This window comes from Prunus mume, linkage group LG3 (genome assembly GCF_029339155.1).
Source record: "Prunus mume cultivar Tortuosa linkage group LG3, ASM2933915v1, whole genome shotgun sequence".
Lineage (NCBI taxonomy): Eukaryota > Viridiplantae > Streptophyta > Magnoliopsida > Rosales > Rosaceae > Prunus > Prunus mume.
Window position 1 is genome coordinate 25,259,342 of NC_142700.1, and position 18,907 is coordinate 25,278,248.

Below are 18,907 nucleotides of genomic sequence, written 5' to 3' on the forward strand. Positions count from 1 at the left end.
TACTATGTTCTACAAAAAATTAGAAAAAACGTGGCTATACTATAATTTTAAAAACAATTAGGAAAAAACTTAGTATAGCCGTTACCTTTTTATTTATTTATAAATATATATATTATTTTTATGGCCATGGAAATCAATTAAACTGTATTCCTAAACAAGCTCTTAGTCAACTATGAAAACAAGCATCGGATCATCCAGTTGCCTTGAATATAAAACATCCATGGCCACATAAAGCTTCCGTCAAGATTTGAACACAGGATGAACATGACTTTTGTTTTAAAAAAATGCTTTATATGTCATTACCATTTGTAGTCCACTTCTTTTAGAGATTACAAGATCTCCCTTTCCAAAAGAACTCTTTCGTGAGTAAGTATCTAGTGTAGTTATTGAAGCTAGCTTGTCTACACTTGATACCAACTGAAATCACTTGGTTAAACAAAATTAACCACATAATCAAATAATAAGAAAACTGCACTTTAACTGAAACTCAATCAAGTTTTTCCTAGGTCAGGTTCGAGAAAAACAATGCCCAATTATTGATCAAGATATGGAATATTTTGATCCATGGAGGGAGAATTTGAGGAAAAAAAGTGAAGAAAAGATGAGAGAAATTTTTTGTTGTATGTGAGGTAAGTTGAGAGTGTTGAAATCGGGAGTGAATGAGAGTTTAAATAGATAGAGAGATTTCACTGTCCAACAATTGTCGGAGGAAGACAAAAGAGGGTTCTATAACAAAAGAAGATAGTCAAGTAACTCACTTAGCATATTTGCTTAGTTTTCCTATTTCGTGTTGGACCGGCTCTATCAATTAATGTGATAGAATCTGGAAAAACAATGCCCAATTTAAGTTATCATTTCGAGACAAATTGGTTTGTATTATTAATTATATTATGTGAAAACTTATTATATTTATGTTGTAATTGCTGGAGACTTAGTGTTGATTGCTAGAGACTTAGAACAGAATGAGAAGTGAGACTCTCCCACAGGAGTCGAACGATAGTTCATAAGATGGAAATAAAAGTAGTCAAATAGGTCGAACAAGTGAGCGAAGCGAGTTGCTGGCTGACGTCCCAAGGAGTCTCTGTTCATCATCATTCAAGGCAAGACGCATTTGACCGAGTGGAGACAGCTGTGGAAGCAGCAATCCTTTGCCTCATGGAGGAGATAAGCTTTATGTAAGTAAGGCCTCACCTCTAGGGGGAATTTCTAACGAATTGTCTGTTCGACTTGTATACAACAAATCCAGCCAATTTCCTCAACTTGGTCGACCATTGGAACTCCTTTGTCAAAAACAAGAAGCATTTTTGGTCACATTTCTTACTTGAGTTCCCTACAGGTAGTACAATGCGCTAGTAGCATCTTTTATAACTCAGCTGAACTAGTTTTCAAGGGCTGAATTCCCCCTGGATAAGTAATAAGTCTCCAACAATCACAACATAAATATAATAAGTTTTCACATAACACAATTAATAATACAAACCAATTTGTCTCGAAATCATAACTTAATAATAAAAACAACAATAAAATATTACAATCCAATAGTCTTGAAATCATAACTTAATAATAAAACAAAGAATAATGTCTTAATCATTATAATTTTTTTTTTCTTCGACAACACCCAACTTGACAACACCTCAGCCACATGCATGCACTGCCAAAATTGACTGCACATGACATCTCGGGATAAAGAAAAGTTGGATCAAATCCTCTTACATATATATATGTATATTCAGAGATTTTTCTTCCTTTTCAGAGAAGGTAATTCTCCCAAGGAGATAGGCAAGTTACAATCTCAAAGAGGGATAAGCAGGAAAGCAGGGAGCTAAAAGGAGTCAAACTAACCATCACGGGTAAAATCTCACAAGGGGCAGTTGAAATTGGGAAAGAGATTAGGTTCCTTTTCAAGAAAATCAGGGAAGTGATTGCCTATTTGAGAGCCTATCTGCCAAAACTGAAGAAATCCTATTTTCTTTCCTTCCATTAAAAGAAAAAGGGGGAGATATCTTTGCCGCCCAATAAATAAACACAATCACCCTACTCCAGAAAAGAAACAGTTTTACTATAAATACAAGAAGGAGTGAACAGGGTAAAGGACAACAAAAAAATCATCACCCAATCAAACAAAGATCCTACACAAAGAAAACCGTCAGACAAGTTCAAAATCAACCAACAAGCCCACTTGAATTTCAAGTGAAACCAAGATCAGGATCCACAAAATCAGATTTAAGAAACAAGTCATTCAAAACGAGATTTCTTTCGTTCAAAACCATGACAGGTTTGAGTCTCCTCCAAGTATGGAAAACCTCAACAAAATTCATCTAGGCCCTCAAAGCCATTAAGAAGATTGCAGTTCGCTTCACAAAAGCATGAGGTACATCAAAGCTCGCAGATTTGTATCGATTTACAAGTTGAAGCCTAGCTCTTTTCAGTTCCGCCTAAAGAACAATTTAAATCCCATCAAACCATTCTGGCCAAGGCAACCTCCTTATACTGAGATAAATTGTTAAAGTCCTCACCAGGAGGCAGGAAAAGAACTTACTTGGGAGATATTCCTCACCCAAATTCACAATCGTTTGTTTGCAGAAATCAGTAACTTGGGACGCAAGTTATCCATTCCAAACCAAGTCTGCTAGAAATTTTGCTAGCCCACCAAAGAAAGCTGACTTGTTGACCAGTTTATGGTTCTCAAGGCCTTTGCCCTTCCATCATAGGAGTAAACCAAGAACGGGCAAACACCGCACAAACGAAAATAGCCTTTTTCAAAGTTGGTAAGAGCATTTTTCATAGAATGATGTTTTCATAGAATGAAAACGAGAAAATGAAAACGATTTTCAGAGAACAAAAACGTCTGGTAGCTTAGTTAAAAATTGTTTTAGAGAGCAAAAACCAAAAAAATGACAAAAAATAGTGAATATGCGTTCGGTAAGAGGATTTTATTTCATTTTTTAAACTAACATTTTCACACATTTATGTAATTAGTCCAACACCTTTTTTATTATGCACACACCTTTTTTATTATGCACACCAAACATGTTTTTCTCGTTTGATCTATTTTACTAAATTTAAAGAGCTTGGATTAAGTTAGATTTAAGAAAAAGTGATATATCTATGCATTTGGCTTAGTTTAAATTAGTCGATTGAAACATTCATTGGCTTCTAGACCAAATATTACAAAAACTTGTTCATTGACACACAAGAAAAAAATTAATAATAATAAAAATTAAAAATTACAATAATATAATCAAGAGCCTTGGGTGAAATCACGCCACAAATCTTGTGCAATCTTATCTCTAATGTTGGTCATTTGTGCAATATTTTCCGGAGACATATCTAAATTTGGTGTAGCCATATCTTCACCCTCAACAATGATGTCTTCTACTTGAAACTCTTCGAACAACCTATCACGACATGCTTCTCTTCCAAAAGTAAACTGAATAACAGACCACCATATACAAAACCCAACTCAAAACTATGAAAATCATTCTCAAAGATCCCAAAAAAAATACACTACAAGATATATCTCCATTAATAATGGCATAAAGCCAAGGGCTTTCCATTATCATGCGATTTTTTTAAGCAATTATCATGCCATAATTTCATTATATCAACTCGTGGGTTTGCCCACCATATACAAAACCCAACTCAAAACTATGAAAATCATTATCAAAGATCCTAAAATTAAGCACAACAAGGAACCCAATTGAGAAAATTATAAAGCTAAATTGCCCAAATAAATAATGAAGCACCAATGAGAAGAAAAACGAGGAATTACCTCAGTTAATGTGAGTCTTCCTCTTCTTCTTCTTCTTCTTCTTCGTAATTTTTAGATGTATAAGAAACCTAATTTACAAAATACAACAATTATTTTTAGAACAGCCATGAACAAAAAACCCTAGATCTAAAGGCACAAAATACCCAAAGCTAGAGAAAGAGGAAAAATATAGAAAATTACCAAGATCTTCCAAGAGCAGCTGTGGTCTGTGGTGATGGAGCAATCGGACATAACAAAAAGCCTTAGTGGTGAAGAGGGGAAGAGAGACTATTGCCAAAGAGAGGAGTGAGCCAAGCGAGAGAAGAGTGGTCAAGAAAGGGGGAAAGAAGAGAAGGGTGAGTGAGGAGGAGAGAAGAACGATTCTGATAGGGAGAGAAAATTGAGAGAGAGATTGAGCAGAAGTCTGTTTTGAGCGTTTGTTTTCTGGGAGAACAAAAACATTTTTTTCTGTTTTGTAGAAGTAAACGTGAAGTCCAACTCATTTTATGAAAACGTTTTTGATGTTTTCTATTTTTATTTACGAACATGTTTTTGCTCTGTTTCTGTTTTTTAAAAACAAAAGGGCCTTTAAAACATAAACGAACAGGCCCTAATTGTTTTCAATTTTCAATTTTGATTATTTTCATTATTTTCTAGTGTCATGTGTGCGAGCCTGATAGTCATTGGGAGTGTCAATGGATAACATGGCTAACTCTTTGTAAATGGAGTTTCGAAGTCCACGAGATTGGCTTTGAAGTCTCATTTTCCTTTTGGGTAATTTTATTGGCACCCTAAAATTTGCTCTTTGCACCCCATATTCTCCTTACACCCCACTGAATTTTAGTAAATTTTAAAATTACTCACTACACCTCATTTTTCTTCCTAGATTGCCCTCATGAACCCCATTCCTTAACTTACCTGTGTAAACCCCACTGAAATCATTACCTTGTTCAGTGGTAGTCCACCTATTTTGTTTCTTTTTCAATGGCTATCCACCGAATGTGTTTATATTTTCAGTAGTAGTCCACCGAATTTGTTTTAGTTTTTTAGTGGTAGTCCACCGAATATGTTTCTGCTTTTCAATGCTAGTCTACTGAATTCGTTTCTTATTTCATGATCATGTATCGAATTCGTTATTGAGTTTGTATTCAATATTGTTTTTTACTAGGAATGTGAGCACCTTAGATGCATGTCGAAGACATCTACCCTTCGTTAGTGAAATTGGTGGGCTAATCCAAATAATGGTATATTCAAATGGTACATTCAGAGGTCTGGATTAGAGCAACTTATTAGGTGTTTTATCGGAATGCAGATAAGATTGTTGTATCTACCTTCATTGAGAGATGGCATCCCGAAATGAACATCTTTCACATGCCTTTTGGTGAGATGACCATCACATTGGATGATGTGTCATCTATTTTAAGGGCATCACCTTATTTTTGTTCCTTCAATAGGAGCAAGGTCAAATAGCTTACATTAAATTTGTGATCGACAATAAGTTACTGAAAAAATAAATATATTTCGGTTTGTTGCCACTTAATTGTAGGTAACAATTCGGTAATACACCACCGAACACCGTTCCATATTATGGTGGATCTCCACTGCATCTGAAGTTAATGGCTGGTCAAACACAACCAAAATAGGTGCAATGTTTCGGTGGCATCCCACCGAATTTACCTATCGCGTTTGGTACTAGTGTGCTGAACTCAACCAGCGAACCATCATGAAATCCTAAGCTTGAAAAACGCCAAAAAATAAACTCATATCTCATTCAAAGCCTCTCTAACTTCAATCTCACCCTTCATGAATAAATACAATATATTTTTTTCACCAACATAAGCGTATAAACCTTATTAAGGTTGTAGGAACATGATGGTTTGATTAAAAAGTCTAACTAGAGTTGCAGGAACATATGTGGGGTGTAGTGAAAAAATTTAATTTTTATTATAAATGCTTTTTTCCTTAACGGTAATTATGTACAAGGGTTAAATAAATTATTCATGTTTAAAATTAGTATGGGGTGCCAATAAAATCTCCTAAAAAAAGAAACCTTTTAATCATCCCACCGGAAAAGCTTCAGTAGTGGGAGTGGGAGAACATTTATTTAGTTTTGCTATGACATTCTCAGCTTCCAATCATCCCCAATGCAATTACCGGATTGGTTTGAATCAGAGCTTCTTACTATTCTGAAAATTATGTTTGCTTGCTATTAGTACGCTATACTGAGTGGAATGTGAAATTATTGATTACCCTTGTCCTCTTTTGGTTAATATTGTCTTTTACTTAATGAAAAAGAAGAAATTGCTGATTATCTTAAGGATGCTTATGATAAATGTGTTTGTTTGTATAAATCATAAATGATTGATATACATACATTTTACTTTTAGTTTGTTAATGTGGAAGCAAATTTTATTGAGGCTTTGGCTAAGATTTTTGTGAGTAATTATTTTATTGATACTTTTATATATATATAGAAAAAAAAATTTATCTAGTCTTTTAAGTCAACAAGCATACACCATTTTGGGTGTTTTAATGCGTCTAAGCATACACCAAATGATAAATGTTATCCAACTTAGACCAAGAAAAGCCAAGTCAAGACAGTTCCTAAACATAGTTCATGTCAAGATAGTCCTATGCAACAAATGAGCCCTCTTAGTTTTGATTTTCTAAGTGTTTGTCAAAAATATCAAAATTCAAAGAGGATAAGAAGACATGCATTGCAATTGTAGCAATAGATGCATGAGTTTACTTCATTTATTGAATGAGAATTGGAGGTAACACCAACTTCATATATAATTCGAGGAGATTTGAAGGAGACTTTCCATGTAGTGCAAACCAAGTCGTCATAGGACAACATCTTTAGCCAATATGAATGTTAGAATTGCTCGTGGCAGCCCTACTTTATCACATCTTTTCTTCACCGACGACTCCTTCTTCTTCTTAAGGGCAAATCAACGAAACTGTTACAGGTTCCATGAATTACTTCATGACTACTGTTTAGCTTCGGGGCAATCTATAAATTACGATTAAATCTTGTATTTATTTTAGCCAGAATACCTCTGCTACCACTATGTCCAGCATCAACTCATTACTGGGAATTAAAGAAGTTTCAAATCCTGGAACCCACCTTGGTCTCCCAAGAATATGGGGCAGATAAAAAAAAATGGCTTTGGGCTTCGTTAGAGAGAGAGTCAAGATGAAAATTGAAGGGTGGAAAGTAAGTTGTCTTTCCTTAGCCGGCAAGGAAGTGTTGATTAAGGCAGTTGCTATGGCAGTTCTAGCCTACCCGATGCATTGCTTCAAATTTCCTACAGGGCTTTGTCAAGAAATAAATGGTGATTTAGCAAGGTTTTGGTGGGCTAATCAAGAGAATGATCATAAGATTCACTGGAGATCTTGGGACAAACTTGGCATGAGAAAGGAGAATGGTGGGCTTGGTTTTCGTGACCTCTTGGATTTTAATCTTGCCCTCGTTGGCAAGCAATGCTGGCGCCTTATCAATAACCCGAATTCTCTCTGGGCTCGTTCTCTAAAAGCTCATTACTTTCCGAATAGTGACGTTTAGAATGCAGAGATGGGACACCGAGCCTCATGGGCATGGGCAAGTCTCATAGAAGGGAGAGACACTGCTCAGACATGCAAGGAAGAAAAATTTTAATGGGGCTAAAACTAATATCTGGGTTGATCGCTGGCTTAAGATTCCACATAATTATGTTATTGTTCCCACTAGACCACTCTCTGCTAACACTCCAATTTTTGTGGAGGAGATCATGAATAAACTTGAGCGTTCTTGGGACTTAAGCAGAGTGAGCCATTTTTAGACCAAGAGACTATAAGATGCATTCTTTCTCTGCCTATTGGCATTTCAAGCTTGCCGGATAGATGGATTTGGCCTTGGACTTCAAATGGGGAATACTCAGTCAAATCTGGGTATCATATCACTCATTCAATAGCAAATTCAAGAATTGTTGGTCCACCTCAGACATCTCATGTCGTGTCTACTCAGGTTTGGAAGGGCTTGTGGAAACTAAAATCACTCTCGAAAATCAAATTTTCCTGCTGGAGGATATTATCCAATGCTATTGCTACAAAGCTCAACCTCTTTAAAAGGAAAATCAGCCAATCTCCCATGTGCCTCGTCTGTGAAAATAACGAAGAATCTGTGGAACATCTATTTCTCCTTTGTCCATGGACAGCAGCTGTGTGGTTTGGCTCCCCACTAAACTACAAGGTCCATAGCCAAAGTATCACTACCTTTGATAACTGGTTGAACAGTATGTTGCAACTCAACCTTACTTTTCCAGTTTGGACAGGAATCGGATAATGACCATCATTAGTTTCATTTTACGGGAAATCTGGAAAGCCCATTGCAAGTTTGTGATTGAATGAAGGAAACTTCATCCCATTCATGTGCTTCATCAGGCTATGAGAGCTGAAAATGAGTTTATTGAAGCTAATGTTTCCCAGTCAACCCACTCTGATTATGATACTCTTATCAGTACAAGAGCCTGGACTCCCCCAAGTGATGGTTTTGTGAAGGTCAACACGGATGCAGCCTGGATTAAGGAAAGTAATTGCTCTGGAGTGGGAGTGGTAATTCAAGATTCAGCAGGGAATGTCCGTGGTGGTTGGCGGATAACTTGTATTGTTGTTCTGCTCTTCATGCTGAAGCTAAGGCTGCCCTTCGCGGCTTATCTTTAGCTAAGAGGAAGGGTTTCTCAAAAGTAATACTTGAGACAGATTCAACTCTTTTAAAGCAAAGTGTTGAAGGAATGACTAACAATGGTGCTTGGTCCATCCTTCCCATAATTCTGGAAATTAGAAGGCTAGCCAACAGTTTCCAGAGAGTTGAATGGAGTTGGATTCCTCGAAGTATCAACAAAGCGACTCATGCAGCGGCTAGTATTGGCATCAGAGCGGTGGCGCAAATTTGCTGGGCTGAAAGGCCACCACCGTCTCTTCAGGGAGTGTTGGAAGCGGATGGTCTTCCAGGACCACCAAACTAATGTTCTTACCTATATTTTGTACAAAGTTAGCCGCTCCACTAGCTTGCTTTGACTGAGTGTGTGCTGGCTTAGGTTGTTTGTTTCTTTTCGTGGCTTTTGCCTCTTATGAAATTCATTTTCGTCCACAAAAAAAACAAGTGAGAAAGATGAGCTAGGATTCTCAGCCCCCCTTTCCTGTGAAGGTTCTTTATCGTGATGGTTTACCATACCCCTATATGTTAAAAAAGAACTGTTCAATTTTGCACACTGCATTGTATTTTGCATACTACATTACATTTGCGCATTGCATTGCAATTTCCATTTATTTATAATTGGCTAAATTGTTTTATTATTGGATATTGGTATGATTTTTAAAATTAATGGAAATTATACAATGGTGTCATCAATGGATATTCCTTTTTGACTTTGTTTAGTTGCTTGTTTTCATGATGGCTTTGCTTTTTAGATTGTAGAATGATCATTATTAAAATACACAATGCATTGCAGTTTATATTAATATAGAATTGGTTTTTGTTTTTGTTGCAGTTTTTGCTTTGTTTGCATTTTGTGTTTTTGTTTACCTCATTGATGCATACATTGTTTTGTTATCTATAACTCTAGAGCATAGAGGATTTGGTACAAATCTTGCACGAATCAGTGTGGAATTTTTTTTATTATAAAAAAATGTTGATTGTTAATATAAATTAGTTTCTCACGCGTTCCGCTGAGAGGTTTTAAAAAAAAAAAAATTAGAATTAAAAAGATAATGGGTAGTTGTGTTCTATAAAAATAGGATTCATTATATAATTTTTCTTTTAATTTTAATTTTTTTAAATGTGTGAATTTACTATATTATCCTCATTTAATTAATAATTTTAATTCTTAATATTTGAATTAACTAAGAATAATTTTTTAATATTTTGAATATTTCACCGTTTTTTACCTTTTGCTTTATATATATAAATATTGCATCACTAAAAAATATCCCCAGCTAAACAAAAGATTCATTGCACTCGCGGAGAGAGCCGTAAACGAGTGGGTGGGTTTAGGGATATCCATCCACGCAATCCCCTAAAAACACATTTTCGTGGATAACTCATTTGAATTTTGGCGCGCTTTTTATTTTTAATTTTCCGCCATTTGTCGGTGTTTTGCCAGAAAGCAATGGAATGAAGAGAGGATTGTAAAAGTATTTAAGGAACGGAGATCAAATGGCTGAGACTTTGGAAAGAATGAAGAATTGAATATTCAATTGAAACAAAGCTTTCCTTCCTCTGTTTCGTTGGTTGGTTGTTGATAGATAGATAATAACACTCGAAAAAGTCCCAAAACCCTCGAAAATGTCGACGTGGCAGATGTTCGGCGACGCCGGCAATAATTACCGGTGGTATCCCGACACACCAAACGACGCCGTTTATCCTACTACTACTACTACTATTCTTCATAGTGATAGTGAAAGGCAGCAGCAGCTCAAGTCGAGCAGTCGGCTGCCTTCCATGGCCGATCTGCTGCTTCAAGGTTGTTCGAAGCTTGCTGAGGCCCAGACTCAGAATCAGAGAAATGGCGTTGATGCTGATGACGGTGTTGGGATGTTCCGCAACGGATTTGGAAGACCCGTCGCCATCAAGCCATCCTCCTTAACCAAAGCGTCGTCGCTTCTTCAAACTGAAACTGGTAATTAGGGCATTCTGCTGGATTTTTTCAATTTCTCTGATTTATTTATTAAAATGTCCAATGCCAAAAGGTTTTTCTTTTCTTTGAGTTTGTGGTGGTCTCAATCACTCTGGGCAATTTGGTTTCTGCTTCTTATATCCTCTGTTTGTTTGCCAAGGAAAACCCTAAGGATATGAGAGCAATAGGAAAATGGAAAAAAAAAAACAATTTTATATAAAATTAGGAACACCTTTATTTGTTATGAATCAATCAACCACAAGTGACCAAATTTTCTAAGCTCAATGTGCTGTGTGCTGCAGGCCAAGTGCAAACTATGAATAGTAGAGGTGGTTTCTCTAATTCCCTTTTCCAGACTGGCTCTGGGAAAATGGTTAATATATCTCCGGAGGGTCTTGTCAGGGCAAAGACATTGCTTGGTTTGGGAGACGACAGTGATCACAGCAAGCTTCCGGGTTCCAACAGTGGTGGTGTGGTTATGGATGCTGCATCCATTTCAAGGTCTCCGCTAATTAATAAGACTGTTTCAGTACAAACTAGATGTAAGAAGAATGAGGCTGATCTAAATTTTATGTCGCCTGAAAGGGTTAATTTAACTCCGGACAAACCTTCATCAATCAAGTTCCATACAGCTGGAGGAAGATCTATATCTGTTTCTACTGATGCACTGCAACGTGCAAGGAGTCTACTTGGTGACCCGGAGTTAGGGAGTTTCTTGAATGAGGGGGATGCAGGTGACTCCGTTTTCTCATTTTCAAAAGGTAGAGGACATGATGAACGCACTCCCTTCTCCCATCAGAAAATGAATAGGAAAAACTTTTTAACTAAGACTTCTGTATCTCCACTGCAATCATCGTCTAATCAAGTGCAGTCGTCGTCGGCTATAAATTCCGGCACTAACCTGATTACACAATTTGATGTTGTTAGCAATGAAAGTGTCTGTAAGTCAAACAGAAAGTTACCTTATCGGCAGGAGAAGCCCCTTAGCGACAAACCTTGTATCATCAAGACAGTAGAAAACAATTATTTGGAAAATGGTGGTAGTTTGAGGATTAATCCTGTTGGAAAGTCACCAGCCAAGCCATTGGTTGATATTTCAAATACCGTTGGCACCATTGCTATGAATAGCACACAAAAGAATGGTGTAAAGAGGAGGCTTGGAAGAAGTTCTATTTCTCCATTCAAGAAGCCTCGCACTTCCAACTCCTCCACTCCATTGCACAAGAATGTTCCTCTTGTCCGTAATGGTAAAATTTAATAATCTCTTAATATAATTTTGTTGGTATTAGTAACTAAATATGCTTCTCATTTAAGCTACTGCTCCAACAGGTTTGTCTACTTTGTCCTCCGACAATTCATGTTCCAAAAGAAGGGTTTCTACTAGATATCCTTTCTCAGTAACTAGAATGCATGTGAAGAAATATTTTGGAATGCCACCACCTGACCAGAACATGGTATGGAGACTAATAATTCTGTTAATTGTCTCAACAGATTATGTATGCCTTGGCACTGATACTATTTTATGCATCAAAATGAATTTAGTTGGAGTGTTTGTCAGACCCGGTGAGAAGAATTACAGCAAGTAACGCAGAAAAGTACATGTTTCTTGATGAATCTGGTTTAAACTGCATAGGAGCAGAAGCTTTTGTCCACATGTTGGCTCGTTCTGGAGCTTTAATGCAATATACTTCCAGAGAGTAAGTGTTGCATTGCATAACTATTTTTCTTCAACATTGCCTCACCAAAGACAATTAGAAGGAAAAGATTGGAGTGCATTTCTCTTTAGCATGCACATGTAATATTGACATATACGAAATTTGGTAAGATAATTAGAGGTAAAATTTCAAATTCAATAAATACCGAAAATTGAATGCCAGCATAGAACTCACATCTACAAATTATACATCCAATTGGCCCGATAGTACGGATCACTTGGGTTATCATCTTGGATTTGTTAAGTTTGCACTGTATGGAACATGTGTGCAGTTCATCAATAGCATATATGCCAATGTTCTGTATCTTTGTTTAAGTCTAAACCAGGTTGAGCATTCTTATTTTATTCCTCAATCTAGGTGGGTCACAAATCACTACAAGTGGGTTGTCTGGAAACTGGCTTGCTATGAGAGATGTCATCTAGCTAAGTCGTTTGGAAATTTTTTGACAGTCTCCAATGTGCTTGAGGAATTGAAGTATAGGTATTCATACTTATAATATAGTTGTACAGTTTACTCTTGGGGTTTGTGAGACATCCATTGATATCCATACGCAATGCATTTTCACAGATATGAAAGAGAAGTGAATCATGGTCACCGATCTGCAATTAAGAGGATTCTGGAAGGAGATGCATCCCCTTCTTCAATGGTGGTTCTATGCATTTCAGCTATTCGTTCAAATTGTGACCCAAATATGAAGACTAGCTCCAGAGCTGAAAATAGTGGTGCTGCAAAAGTTGAGCTTACTGATGGGTGGTAAGTAATTACCTTTGTGCACTTAAACTTATTTCGAGATGGCATGTAAAATTATCTTGTCTCACAGGTATTCAGTGGATGCTGTACTGGATGCACTCCTGTCGAAGCAGCTTGCTAGTGGAAAATTGTTTGTTGGACAGAAACTTCGGGTAGCTAAGATGCTGCTCTATTGTTTTTAGTACAGCTTTTTGATTAAAGAATTCTGTTCAGAATTGCTGCTTGCTTATAGTTATGATTTCTTATGCAGATCTGGGGAGCAGCACTCTCTGGTTGGGCTGGGCCTGTTTCACCCGTTGAGGTTCTCACTGTTTTCTGGATTTTTTTTAAAGTGAAAAAATAAAAAATAAAAAATCTTTACCTCCTGCTATTAGAGGGATTTCTCAGGTTTCTGCTTCAACTCAGGTGGCAAGAACAGTTACTTTCCGGCTGCACATAAATGGAACATATAGAGCTCATTGGGCTGATCGATTGGGATTTTGTAAGAACCATTTGGTTTACATAAGATTTTGGTATACTGTAGTCTTGCACTGGTTTAGTGTATTAACAGTTTTATCTTATAGTCTTCTCATGCATGATTCTCAAATTTATCTCTACAGGTAAAGGTGTTGGTGCTCCCTTAGCATTTAACTGTGTCAAGAGCGGTGGTGGTGCAGTCCCTTGCACTCTTCTAGGAGTCACACGGATATACCCTGTTCTCTACAAAGAGAGGTAATTTGAAATATTATATATGTTTACTTGAGTTGATACTGTGTGTCCTTAATTATGAACATAACCACTGTAATATTTTTTTTTCCTTTTAGGTTAAGTAATGGAAGATCTATTGTAAGATCAGAGAGGTTGGAGTCCCAAATGGTGCAATCATACCAAGAGAGGTGTCTATTCTGACAAAGCAAACAAACTATAAGTTAATTTACTTTTTGAAAGTATTCGTAATTTATGTTTCCTTTATTCATTCAAAATCTAAATTTTTTAGCTTAGCCTCTTTAAGAGTTCTACTGTCTAGTTGCTCTTTGAATTTTTTTTACCTCAAGTATGCTCAACATTTTCCTTTTTCGTTACAAAAATATTTGGATCATGTCAGGATTGCTTTGTGTTATCTGTTCTAGATGGTGCTCAACAGAGGTGTCTTATGTCAAGCTTTAAAATCCAAATTTGCTTCAATATTTGATGGGAGCTACAAAATTGTTCTAGATAATTTGTGACTTTTTTAGTTTAGGAGAAACCATTAAATGATTTGTTACATGATTGTTCATGTTATGCTGTTCTAGATGGTGCAGGAATGCATGACTAAAAGCAGGCCCTTAGCATGTGCTTAGGTGGGAGAACTAGATATGCTCTTACAGTAAATAAAATATGTTTCAAATAAAAAGTTAAAAATAAATTGGGCAACAGGAAGTGTTGTGCTTATAAGAATACTTATAATTCATATTAATCTCAACAATGGCCTTATTATGTGGGGGCTGATTTTTCTTTCAACAATGACCTTAGGACATCTTCAGCTAAATTATTGGATGGAAGTAGAGTATAATTCTGCTAGATGTAAATATCAAGAATTATTGATTCTTGAGATTTAAACTCATGAGAGTTGTACTTCTTTAAAGCTAATAATTTTGTGTGTGCGTATGTACTTGGATCTCGAATTGATCTCATGTTACAAAGATACTTTTATGTAAAACAAACTTACGCTTCATCAGATCAAAGTACACTCCTTTTCAATCATGTAATATATCCAAAATAAAAATAAAAATAATCCATGTTTTAGCTATTTTTATAATGAAAAGTATCATTGCACATTTACTGGTAGATATTTGGTGAAATATGAATACACTTTTATCTTAAAGTTTGTTTAAATAAAACGATGATTTCTTTTTGGTGTTATATCAGCAAGTTTCATAAGGGATGTATTTGCAATTTGCTGTAAAAAGCGGGAGTTGAAATTTACATATTATCTTGCAAGGCCTATGTGCTGTGATTGATATTTCTCTTGGGTGCAGGCGCTCTGATGTCATAGAAGGCATTATATCTGAGTTCCAAAGAGGACTAGAACATTCACATTTGTGTAATGATAGCGATAGCGAAGGAGCAAAACTCTTAAAAATACTAGAAACAGCCACTGAACCTGAAATTTTAATGGCAGAAATGAGTTCAGAACAGTTGAAATCTTTTACCAAATATCGATCAAAGCTGGAGGTAGGTCTCAAATGTTTTGTTTGAATGAAAGTCTGGTATAGAACGAGATTTTGATCATGGCAGGTTGGAACTTAGGCAATTAAGCAGTCAGACATGGAGAAATCAATTTTGAAAGCACTGGAAGGTGCTGGCTTAAGTGAGAGGGAAGTCACGCCATTCATGAGGGTGAGGGTGGTTGGACTAACAAGAAAATTATGTCATGGGAAAGACAGTTCTAAAGAAGGCCTAATAACAATCTGGAACCCATCTGAGAAGCAGGTGAACCCAACTGTGTTATTGTAAAGATCCCCTTTTAATATATATTTGTTGATCTCTCTCTCTCTCTCACCCCATGTGTGTTTATGAAATATAATGACGAGTCTGCTCCCTTGAACAATTATTCTCTGAATGCTACAATGGTACTTACGAACATTACCAAGTTTACCTTCTGATACAGCAGAAGACTGAGCTGGTTGAGGGATGTGCATATCGTGTTTCTGGACTTATACCAACAAGTTCTGATGTGGATACTCTACACTTGCAAGTGAGAGGATCCACAACAACATGGCAGCCTTTATCTCAGCAGGCAGTCGAACACTTTAAGTAAGTATTATGTTTTTTTATTTTCCTTTATTTTCTTTACTTATTTTAATAAAATGACTATATCCATCTCAGGCCTTTTTTCAATCCTCGCAAATCAGTCTTATTGTCAGATTTGGGTAAAGTTCCTCTTTCCAGGTTAATCCTAGACTAAGCCTATGCTTTTGATATTGATTCTTCTGTTTGTTCCCATAGAAAAGTAATGTTGAATTAATTGATTTATTTTTTTGGGTTGTGGGGGGGTGTTATGCAGTGAATTTGATATTGCTGCATTCGTTGTGTTTGTGGGGGAGGTTTATATAGCTGCTCACCAGAAGAAACAGTGGGTGTTCGTGAACAGATGGCTCCATATCTGAATTAAATTCAGAAGAATCATGTGATTCTCTACTGGCCGTCTGCTTCTGTTCACCATACATTGGCGTTGATTCAATTGCTCCTATAAACTATAACCTCACAGGAACAACGGTATGTACTGTTCCTTCTCAATAGTCAACCTCAGGTCACCGCTTCATATAAACTAATGAGAAAAATCATCATGTGAGACACTGGTAGTATCTTGAAATTGAATATGAAGGTGGCATTTCTTAATTTTATTTTGATCCTATATCTGAGCAGATCTGAATTTGATCTTAATGTTTAGGTCTGAATGATATGTTTGTTTGTTTGATATCTTCTTTTTCTTTGTTTCTTGTTTAAAAATAAGTTTCAAGTCTGCTTTTTATATTCCATAAACATCTTAAAACCAACAATTGACACATTTAACCATACGAGTCGTACGTTTATGTTTGCACTTAGAACATCTTCCTTGGTTCTTTTTAATAAGAAACATAATTAAATCGAAAAAAGTATAAACATACATACAAAACACAAGGTGTGCATTTAAAGCAATATTAAAAAAATCTTACTATAATACAAAAGGCTACCATCAAAGCAGCAAAAATAACGGAAGTCTTCATTAAGTTAAAATTCCAACTAATTCAAGATATCAGAGTAACTTAGATGAGTTATTTTAAGATTTTAGCCCAGAAAACAAAACAGCAACTAAATGTAATTTGTCTTCGTTAATTGATTTGGTCTGCAACCACTTTGATGTATCTAAGATTGACAACTTTCATGGTGCCCTTTTGTTTAATTTGAGGGAATGATTTATGATCTTCATTAGGAAGTCATATAACCCATTAATTATGGTTATAGAATCTTTAAGACACGAAAAGTACTATTTGAATGTGCTGCCTCTTAATTCCATACTTGGATGGTAACTAGATAGAAAGCATTTGACCCCACACCCATACTTGATCCATTTGGTCAGTAATTAACAAAATGCAAGCCCTCCTCAGAAGGAATCCCTACCTAGAATATCGAGGTGTATGAAGAATGTAAAAGTTGGTTTCCATTTTTGGAGATTGAGTTGTGGGATTATATCATACTCAAATTGCTATTACCACATTCTCTCAGTAATCAACCCTCCCATTCTTTCCCAAATGAAACCATCCTATTGGCTAGAAGCAGTCTATTTATAATCTTTTATATTTCTTCTTTACAGGTTGGGTTTTGTAATCTTACCAAGAGAGAAAAGGACCAAATGAATTCCCTTTGGGTAGCAGAAGCTACAGAAACTTCAGCTTACCTTTTAAGATTTGACACTCAACATTGTTCTCATCTCAAAGATGCTGCTGTCTCCACTGAAAGATGGGGAAGGATCTCTAGCTTGGTCTGGATTTTGAAACTTTGTGTGCAGTTAATTGTATTGCCTGTGTTGTTCTCTATTGATCCTTTTCTTTGGTTCTGCATGCAGACTATCAATAGGCTTAAGGAGAGGGTTCTGTGTATTATTGGTGCTAGCAAAGGATAGGTGGTCAAAGTAGCTGATCTCAATTATGTGTAAGTCTCTTAATATACCTCTGTTCTTTTACATCAATGAGGATATGTGGTCAAAGGAGCTGATTTCAATTATGAGGCTACCTGTAGCTTCTATATTGTCACATAGAAATTTTTTATTTTATTTATTCCAATGAGTTGAGTGATAAGAACCGCATGGCTCAGTTCAGGTTATTAGCTTGTACTATTCCTTAAATTTTACTCGACCTAGATTTTGACTTAAGATGCACTAAGCTGAGCTGGGTTCTGCAAGATAAATAACTACGCTGCAAGTTTACATATAATTAGGATAATTTACTTTTGAGTTTCATAGGAATTTCGTCACTTCATGATATGAAAAGGTTCCTATTGGATTTATCATTGTCTTCTTTGCACTTAAAATGCTTTATTGATGTCTGATTTCCTTTCTCATAGATTTTCGTTACCAAGATCCAGTTGGTAGGAGTTTCATCTAGGAAGTGGCAAAAGCATGAATGCTGGGAAGAAAGTGAGCTTTCTTATTCTGCATTTGCAACTCGATGCCATTTTCTAATGAAGAATGCCACGGTTGGTCGCCCAAGCGCGCAACACTGCTCTTTTTGAATTGGTACTCTCAAATGGTGAGCATTTTGTAATTGGGAAGATTACAAATTGATTATTTATTTAGAAACTCAAACTTGTCTACTTGCTGATGGCCATTGGGTATAGCGCACCTCATGTGCCTCAATAGTGGATGGAGTTTGAGTTTTGTTGGCACAGTTCCTTGTGGATATGTGCGTTTTGTGCCTTTTGCTTGTAAAAGGAGAAAAGAAAAGAAAAACTTGTATTCTTTTATATGCTTCCCAGTAGGGAAAGGGAGAAAGTGTAGCAAATTGTGGATACACACAAGCACATGAATGGAAATAGTTGGAGATTGTTCAAAAATTAACTCAAATTCGTTCGAAGAATTGATGATGTAAAGATTCTCCTTAATTATAGTATCAGAGGTTAGCTAGTGTTTTGCTCCTCGACTATGCATCCCATCCATCCCAAGTACCTACAATGTCATGATCACAATGGTTCACCCTTCTTTTTTCTTTGGTAGTTCAAGGGACAGTTGCCTCTCCGATATGGAAACTTCTCTGCCATTTAGGGTGGATAAATGTCAGACATGTAAGCTCTCATGAACAATTTCCACTTGGATTGAAAAGTGAATGAGTGCAATGAAAAATCATCATAAACAAACATCATGTTACATTCACGATCATGAGCATGGATGATGGAAATCATGATGGAGACTTCGATAAAAATGGAAATAAATAATACATTTGTGAGAGTCTTACGTACAGCATATACAAATTGTGAATGCTCTACACTTTACGGAAGATAATATGAAATCAATCCATAATCACCAAGGACGATAAATT

At 36.2% G+C, this 18,907-nt stretch overlaps 1 protein-coding gene across 1 annotated transcript; it reads left to right on the plus strand.

The window, feature by feature from the left end:
• Positions 1–9,734: 9,734 nt before the first annotated feature.
• On the plus strand, positions 9,735–18,429 carry LOC103327228 (protein BREAST CANCER SUSCEPTIBILITY 2 homolog B-like). Its single transcript, XM_089048425.1, is given in 20 exon segments — positions 9,735–10,410; positions 10,710–11,654; positions 11,737–11,861; positions 11,950–12,104; positions 12,480–12,602; positions 12,690–12,875; positions 12,943–13,024; positions 13,123–13,173; positions 13,278–13,353; positions 13,472–13,583; positions 13,676–13,747; positions 14,870–15,065; positions 15,141–15,323; positions 15,505–15,647; positions 15,720–15,782; positions 15,898–15,979; positions 15,981–16,109; positions 17,188–17,355; positions 17,440–17,525; positions 17,937–18,429. Coding segments are annotated over 19 exon segments (3,282 nt in total). The 5' UTR covers positions 9,735–10,076; the 3' UTR covers positions 17,497–17,525; positions 17,937–18,429.
• Positions 18,430–18,907: the final 478 nt, after the last annotated feature.